Raw genomic sequence first — 8586 nt, forward strand, 5'->3', positions numbered from 1 at the left:
TGTTTCACCTGTGTTCAATCACCCTTGCCTCCCTTGTCTATATGTTGGCTGCATTTTGGGTCCAGCTAAACCCTAACTACCCTTACAGTTGTGACAGATTTTCTCTGCTTGTGCCAGAATTGGTCCAGATGTGGAAGTAACATCTGACAATAATGCTGTACATGGGCCAGATTCGGGTGTATACTGAAAGCTATCTGGTTAGGTGGAGGAGACAGAGCACAGAGAAAGAATTTTAGCATGGAGACAAGAGAGAAGAGGAAGCCACCAAGAGAAAAAGAGAGAGTAAAGACACCCATGGAGCTCAAGGAGAAGACCACTGAGAGAGGAGGAGGAGGAGACTAATTACAGCACTGTAGTTCAGAGAATAACTGAATTGGAGGAGAGTGATGAAACACAATCTGAGGTAAGAACAGGACAAAGTAAGACCTGTAGTAGATCGTCACCCCCACAGAGGGTGTGTTTTATGGTGTGTACCTGCTCATGTCATACAGGAAGCGGTCTGCTTTGGCCATACGGTCCAGCTCGTGCTTGTGTTCTTCTAACAGCTCGATGTCGCTCTTCTCAGGAACAAACTTCAGCAGCTTCACAGACAGAGATGCACAAACTTTTAATTTGAAAAGCTCCTCATGTAAAAGATTATGAGATATATGATTAGTAGAACATATTAAGATGTTTCCATGGTTCCATTAGAAACAAAAGTGAATAAAGCTGATAAAATCTTCTCTTACTGAACACGTAGTTTTATTTAATAATATGATTATATATTAGAACGTAGTACATCTTCCAAAACATCACCTAAAACTCTGGACAACTTTCATCACCCCTCCCACGCTGTTAATGTCTTTCTGACAATACTATGTGACGTAATGAACATGGAGCTTGTGTGTAATCAGATTGTGTTGTGTGTTTCTTTGTGTGTGTGTGTGTGTGTGTGTGTGTGTGTGTGTGTGTGTGTGTGTGTGTGTGTGTGTGTGTGTGTGTGTGTGCGCGTTTTGCCACCTGCTCCAACATGTCTTTAGGTAAGTCCTCCTGTTCATCCATGGTCAGGATGGCATGGCGCATCTCCTCATTGGTCAGCTTCAGCCTGTAACACAAATTTACACATTATACTTTTACATTTCATACTTCATTTTAATCTGCATTTTAATTATTTTTCTCTTGGTGAAATGAGCTTTTCCTGCTGAGGCTGTAAGAGAAAAAGCTTCATTAAACTGTGGAGGATGTAGTTTCTGCTTTTGTCCGGGCCTCTAGTTTAACATTAAGAAAGTGGTTCAGTCTGTGTTAATGCAGCAGACTGAGATCTCTCTCTGATGTGGGTGTTTTATAACGTTCCTTATACACGTGATATAACAAATGTCCTCTTTGTTTTCTGTTGAACCTCTGAAGGATGTACAGACTGAAATATGGAAACAAAAGGTTAAACCCCTCTGTGTGGTGTAGGATGTGAAAATCTTTGGCGACTCCCAGTGGTGGTATCAAATATGACACCCACAATATAAATAGATAAATAAATAAATGAAAATAAAAAGACAGACAGTAGTGGTCAATGGGCCAAAATCTGGCCTTTCATTAAAAATATTTAGTCCTCTGAAACCTGCAGCTTCCACTTTGTTGTATGCATCAGAATTATAACAAATCGACTGTAAATACAAGACTCATATAAATCCTGATAAATATGGCCATGTCTCCACATGAACAGAAGTCTAATAAATCTACAGGTAAATAATGATTTATTTGACCATAACATTTTGTCAACAATACTTTAATTCATCAGTTTCTGTTTCATCACTTTCTATGATGCCATTTTTATGAAAAAAGCTTTTATTGTGATATGTCTTTTTTAATATCGTTTACTTTGATTTGTTTGGATGTTTTATATTTGACTCATGTGAAGCACTTTGTCATTTGTATTTAAAAGTGCAATACAAATAAAGTCTTACTAAAGTCTTAATCATAAATCAAGCTGCTCCCTTTTTATTGTGGGTGTGGATGTTTTTTGTTAAATGAGAATAATATCAGCTGCTGTTGTTAGGAAAACTTACTTACACACGCAATCCTAAAAATCTCACACACACCACGTGTAAAAGGTGCAGACCACAACATCCAACAAGACGTAAACACTGACAGTAACCTGTGGTGAGTTCATGATCCTCAGGTTTATGAAGAATGTACCAGGTTATAATGTGAAGAAAACAACCCTCCAGGCTGCTAACACCAACAGAGTTCATGTCCAATTCCATCATTAACATAATCACACACACACACACACACACACACACACACACACACACACACACACACACACACTGACCGGGAGAGCAGGATGTTACAGTTCTGTGCTCGGCGACCGTCGATCACTGACAGCTCCTTCACTTTCTTAATAAAACTGTGATCGTCCTCAGCGTCCTTCTGTTGACACACAGGAACGTCGTGATGATGTCATTATCTTAAGATAACTGATTTAAATGATAAACATTAATACAACAAACTGATGCAGATAATCAGCTGGTTTATTCATGAGGTTGGTTGATTATTGCCAAGAAATGAGAAAAAGAAACTTCAGAAACAAATCTTAAAATTTACTGGCAACTACATCTGCTTTTATCTTTTGGGAGAGTCTCATATCGCAGTGCGTTGCCTGGACTTATTAGAATAGGTATAATTAAAAGAAATGAACGTAAGCAGCGTTGCTTCATTTAGCATCAGAGACTCAGGAACTGTGACACTGAAGAAATCACATGAGAAAATATATGAATGGATGTTTATGTCACCGACACAAAGAGAAAGGACAGAGCTGCTTGAGGCATGGTGGGCGGGGGGGTTGTGTGTTTGTGTTGTGTGCAGTGTGTTTACTTGTGGCTTCTGGTAAGCTGAGAAGGTCCTCTGGAACTCCTCCAGATCCAGGACTCCGAAGACCTTGAGATCGTCGATGTTTTTCCAGATGGTTCCTTCTGTCTTGTTCTGAAACAAACAGCAGAGTAGTTTGTGAATATAATCGTCACTTACTCTCCAGTTAAAACACGGTCGTTGCTGGTTTTGCTCTGCACAAGAGGAAAAGTACAGAACACCAGACTTTAACGTAGAGCAGCACCTCAGTGGAAACTGGATTTACACTACTTCCCAGAAAGCATCAGTGTATTGTTTCTTGATAACAGTTTTTCGTTTTGTTCAATAAAATACTGTCTTTCAGTAATGACTCGTTGGGATTGTTTGAGGATGACTGAACATGTCTGAACATCAGCTGGACCAGTTCAAACATCTGTAGCTGTTGGCTGATGCTACAGAATGTGCGCTGCGCACATTATGATTGTGTTGAAGCTATTACACTGCAAACCTGACCACTGCTCCGTATGAATGCATTCACTTGGATGTAACTAGAGGCCTTGTTCTGGTAGGTGAGGAGAACATTAGTAGTAACAGCTGGAAGAGGAGCAGCAGCAGTAACAGGCCTGGGAGCAGCTGCAGCAGATGGACTAGCTGCAGTGACATTAGCACCGGTGACCAGTGTACTGTACCTCAGGCAGTTTGCTCCAGTTGAAGGACTTCATTGGGTTCGGTGGCTGAGGGATGTTTTTCTTCGGGACGCTTCCTAGTGGAGCTCCTGGAAGGGGAGGAGGAGGAGGTGGAGCAAATGGAGCCGTGCCAAAAGCTGGTGGGCCTCCTGGAGGAGGAGGCGGTGGAGGAGGAGGGGGAGGAGGAGGAGGAGAGGGGACGGACGAGGCAAAACCAGGGAGAGCTAAACCGCCGGAGGTGACAGGAGGTCCTCCTGGAACGGTGGAGGCCTGAGACAGAGGACCGACACACAAACGATGGTCGTGATGACGGGATCTTGTGAATCTCAATATTACATACATGTAAATACACAGGAACTGATCACAGATACATGTTGAAATGTTTCTGCTGTCGGTGAACGTACAGAGCTGAGCTGCTGCAGCCGAGCAGACAGCTCGGCCACTTGTAGTTTAGCTTGTTTGTGGTCGTTGCTCTCTCGCTCCAGCTTGTCCTTCATCTTGTTCAGCATGGCCATCATCTCTTCTTTCTCCTTGCTCTTGGCCTCACACTCCCTCTCCTTCTTTTCGAAGCGCTGCTGGAGGTTGTGATGGTCTGGAGAGAGGAGACGGTCAGACAGCTCATAGCAGCATGTTAAATCTGCAAACCGGGTTATTCAAAGTGGAACTCTTGAAGGCAGAAACTGCTGCGACAGATGACGAGTGACGGACAATAATCCAGCACTGGTTTGACTTATTTATATATGAGTTTGGTTTTGTGTTGGGTGCTTCTTGTAGATGAATTAATTAAAATAAAAAAGGGAATGATGAATGTATTGAGTGTATATTTACCTTTCCTCATTTTATCAGCTTGTTCCTTCCACTGTTTGACCTCATTCTCCTTGACGAGCCTGTCGGCAAAGACACACACACACACACACACACACACACACACACACACATGACTATATGTATATTTACGTTCACTCATTTGTCAGAAGTTTTTATCCAAAGCAGCTTCCACTGAGGGACCACACTAAAGTGTAAGTACAGAAGTAGACCTTGGTGTAAGGACTACATGTGTTTAATAAGTGAAGGAGATGAGGTAAAGAGGTGCAGCGAGGCTTCACAGTAAGAGTTCATTAGACATGTGAGGGTGTTAGAGGAGGTGCTCTCTGAAGAGAGGAGTCTTCAGCAGATTCCTGAAGACAGAGAGCGACGCTCTGCTCTGATAGACTTTAGTAGCTTGGTCCACCATCAGGGAACCACAGACCAGAACAGACTGGACTGAGACTGTCTTGTGTGCCGGACCACACGGAACACAGTGGCTGAAAAGGAGCATGAGGCTGAATGATTGAATTCAGGTAGATGGAGCATATAAGTTACTCTGAAGGCAGCATTAATGACTTGAATTTAATTCAGGCATTCATGGATGACCAGTGTAGGTCAATGACTGATCAAAGACCAGACGATCTGCTGCATTCTGGACCGGAGTGGATAACTCCGTGAATGAGCAGGTGTACAGGTGTTTCTAATAAAGTGCTCGGTCATTTACGTGTACTTTTGTAACATTTTATCAAAATGAATAGTTGGTAAAAATGTTTCCTTGATGCAGTTATTTGATGTCACCATAGCAACAGAGGTGAACGGTGTTAGATTGATGTAAGTTTATGGTTAATTATTTAAATCAATGTGGAGTTGGTCAAATGTGAGACTATATTTCTCTCATTCATCAAGATTTTGTGAAAGTAATATTAGACCTGTAAAGATTACTATTCAAATTATTAAACAGAGTCTTGGCTGAATCTGATATTATCTGAAATCCATCATTGGTGCAGTTTGAATCTAATCTGTCATCATTATTAAAACCTTTGCAGCACTGATGCTGATGCCCCAATGTGAGGAACCTTGTAAACTTACATGCGTATAACATTTTTAATGTTGAAGTCTTCCAGTGGAGCAACGTCAGGGTTTTCACCTTTGTCCGTCTGCAGAACCAGCTGCTGAACTATCCGGTCCAACAGCACCCAGTACTGTAGGGTGGTGCTGTTCTGCTTGTCTGCAAACAGACAGAGGAAGGAGTCAACACAGAGAAAACTGCTGCCAGTAAACTGTAGGTGAGCAGAGAGACGGCCTTTCTTACATGGCATCATGAGGCAGTGGTGCAGTGCAGACAGCAGGTGAGGGTAAGCTTCAGTGTGGTTCAGCTTCTTCCTGATCAGCTCGAACATCTGGCTCGCACTTTTAGTCTCTATATGGACCTGGCACATCAAAAGACATTTATCACAGACACATGTGATTTACATTTACAAGATGTACATATGGACTGACGGATGGATGGACAACCAGAAAACAATATGCTTCCGGCTCTGACTGTTGCTGACATGGAAGAACAAAACAGTATAAAGTTTTGTCTGAATGACTTACACCATCAAAGCGTTTGGACATCACCAGCTCATCGTCATTCCTCAACATCCCAAAGAAGTCCAGGTGTCTGGAAGACAACAACATCCAACAACTGAACTCAGAAAAATTCATCATATGTTAAGGTACCATTAACTTCCCCTGACCTGTCACTTATCTTTTAGATCCATGTTACAGTAAGTTTGAAAATTCTTGCACCTCATGGTGCATCTGATGTACCTGTCCAGCGTGGCGTTTTCATGGGAACGTAGTTTGTCGATGACCGGCTGGATGCCCAGCATCAGAAACTCATAACGCAGATGGATACGGAACTCCAGACTGGTCTGTGGAAGACACACACATGCACACATGCACACAGCATTGTCATATTATTTTCATCATTTTTCTTACACAATGTGAAAAGACAGGACAAAAATGATCAAAGATGAAGTAAATATGAGAAAGTAGTTACTGTTAGTAAATAGGTAAGTAAAACTTTATTTGAATAGCACCTTTTTCAGCACAGGTTTAGTGCTGTGTTGAAAAAGGCGCTGTACATCATGAAGCTAATCGAAAAGTGCGTACAAGATAGAAGCACTCAAAAATACAGACAAACAGTGGCCTTTAGTTTTTCTCAGGGTAAGCATATACACAGAGAACAGAATGGGACAGAGGATTAACCCCACTCCAGATAACGGGACACATAGTGACCCACTGAAACCAACAAATATCTATTAGTCTAATATGATTCAGTCTCTCGCTCTCCCCTGAGAAACCAGTGACTACGGTTGACTAATGAGGATGGTATGATCAAAGGCAGTGCTTACATCGAGTAAGACCAAGATGAAGTGTTCCCCTCCTAATCTAATGTAGTTTCAGTTCTGTGTATTATTAATATTGTTCATCAACTTCAAGCAAAATTGAAAGGAAGAAAAAAGTCACACCTCATTACAAACTAATTCCTAGAAGACATTTAACGTAATAATGATGACGATGATTCCTTACCTCTCCTGCTCCCTGGCTGAGAACAGCATTGATGAAGGACATGATGGCCGTCTTCAGATTAACTTCGTCTCTGTAGCGGCCTGTAGATCGATCCAAGTCCGTCACCAGGGTCTGCACACAAAACAGGAAATACTCAGGTTTTACCATCATAAATCATGTCTGTACGGGTAAATATTTTTGTTTGACACCAGTTTGGCTTCAAAATTCTTTCTTTCACATTATTTCCCTGGTGGTCTGTCTACAGACTCCAGATATATACAGAAGGAGATGGACCTGCCTCCATCACACGATGGTGCTGACGAAAAACCACATTCAGCAGCAGAGAAAACTTACAGGTAGAACCTTTAAGCTTTGATTCATCATCATTCATCAATAAATCAGATTCACCTGTTTCGTCCTTTCACATCTTCCTCTGCAGGAATTGAAATGAAGCGCAGACAAATTTAGAAAATCAAAGCAGACCTGAAAGCGAGTTCTCTCGGAGGCGAATCTCTGGTAGTGCAGCATGGCTTCAAGGACTTTCTTATGACCTCCTGGCACCAAACAAACTGCACCCAGAATCTCTAACACTGCAACCTAAGAGGAGAGAACGACGGTCAGTTACAAAGGAGAAGAAACTTTCAGGATCACTGTCGTACATGTTGAGTTTACAGGAAGTATACAGTTTTTTAAAACTGTGACCAGAAACAAACCATACTTATTGTAAGAATACAATATATCACCAGCTTCCCTTCACATGGAAACCCTGTTTTTCACCACAAGTAGCACTATGGACCAGTATTTTTATGAGTGTGTGCCTGTTTTGTATGAATCCTGTATAAAGGCACAAATACATGTACACAAGCACACTCGGTGGAAGCAGTACGAAGCCTTGTTCGTTGACTTCTCTCTCTCCCTCCCTCTCTCCGGCTCACTCTCCTGTATAAAGGCACAAATACATGTACACAAGCACACTCGGTGGAAGCAGTACGAAGCCTTGTTCGTTGACTTCTCTCTCTCCCTCCCTCTCTCCGGCTCACTCTGCTCGGTGAGTCTTATGTTTAGTTCTTCCTCTGCCTCCTTACTAATAATGATACATAGAATCAAAGTAGTTTATTTGCTGTAATGGAGGCGAGGCTCTGTGTATTGGAAGCACTCCTTTGCTTCCCTGCAGTTCCCAAGCAGCCAGGAAACCAGAGCAGCTCAGTAGACTGCGGCGCGGCACTCAGCTGGACAGTGGTGGAAATATCATCAGTCAGTCAGTCAGTCAGTCAATCAGTCAGTCAGGGACATCCTAGATTATAGGACTGGCTGTTGCGGTCCAGCCATGAATAGTCATTTCAAACAGAGGCGCCTGACCATGGAGCCCAGTCAGTGATCCTGATGTTGAAATTAGCATAACCATCAGCTCCCTCAGCTTCTAAATATATGTCTTTATGAATTCAGACTGACAGGAAGTCGCAGAGTGAACCTACATGCTCTTAGGTTGCACGCACCTTGGTTTTGATGTTTTCAGTGGTGAGACTCTGAGCGATGATGTTGATGCTCTCACAGTGACCCAGGACATGAGATCTGCCCTGAGAGTTGTTCATCAGAGCCTTGATGCAGCCAATCAGGGAGGTGTGGATCTGAGACTCAGTGGTCTCGTAGTCCATGGACTTGAGGAAGTTCAGGATACATGAGAGGCCATCCAGCTCAATGAACCGCGTCA

At 42.5% G+C, this 8586-nt stretch overlaps 1 protein-coding gene across 1 annotated transcript in view; it reads right to left on the reverse strand.

Annotated features, from left to right (window-relative positions):
- Nucleotides 1-8586, reverse strand: part of LOC111645549 (disheveled-associated activator of morphogenesis 1-like) — a 29551-nt gene that overhangs the window by 8032 nt on the left and 12933 nt on the right. The window contains exons 7-19 of the mRNA XM_023394795.2: nt 7359-7472; nt 6897-7007; nt 6132-6235; nt 5916-5982; nt 5632-5749; nt 5409-5547; nt 4341-4399; nt 3917-4104; nt 3516-3782; nt 2854-2961; nt 2312-2409; nt 1000-1084; nt 475-581 (exon numbers count right to left, since the gene is read on the reverse strand). Coding sequence (XP_023250563.1) covers nt 475-581; nt 1000-1084; nt 2312-2409; nt 2854-2961; nt 3516-3782; nt 3917-4104; nt 4341-4399; nt 5409-5547; nt 5632-5749; nt 5916-5982; nt 6132-6235; nt 6897-7007; nt 7359-7472 — 1565 coding nt within the window. The remainder of the gene's footprint in view (nt 1-474; nt 582-999; nt 1085-2311; nt 2410-2853; nt 2962-3515; nt 3783-3916; nt 4105-4340; nt 4400-5408; nt 5548-5631; nt 5750-5915; nt 5983-6131; nt 6236-6896; nt 7008-7358; nt 7473-8586) is intronic.

The sequence above is a fragment of the Seriola lalandi genome, unplaced genomic scaffold, assembly GCF_002814215.2.
Source record: "Seriola lalandi dorsalis isolate HSWRI2012SDOR001 ecotype SW California unplaced genomic scaffold, Sedor1 jcf7180002054953, whole genome shotgun sequence".
Taxonomy (NCBI): Eukaryota; Metazoa; Chordata; class Actinopteri; order Carangiformes; family Carangidae; genus Seriola; species Seriola lalandi.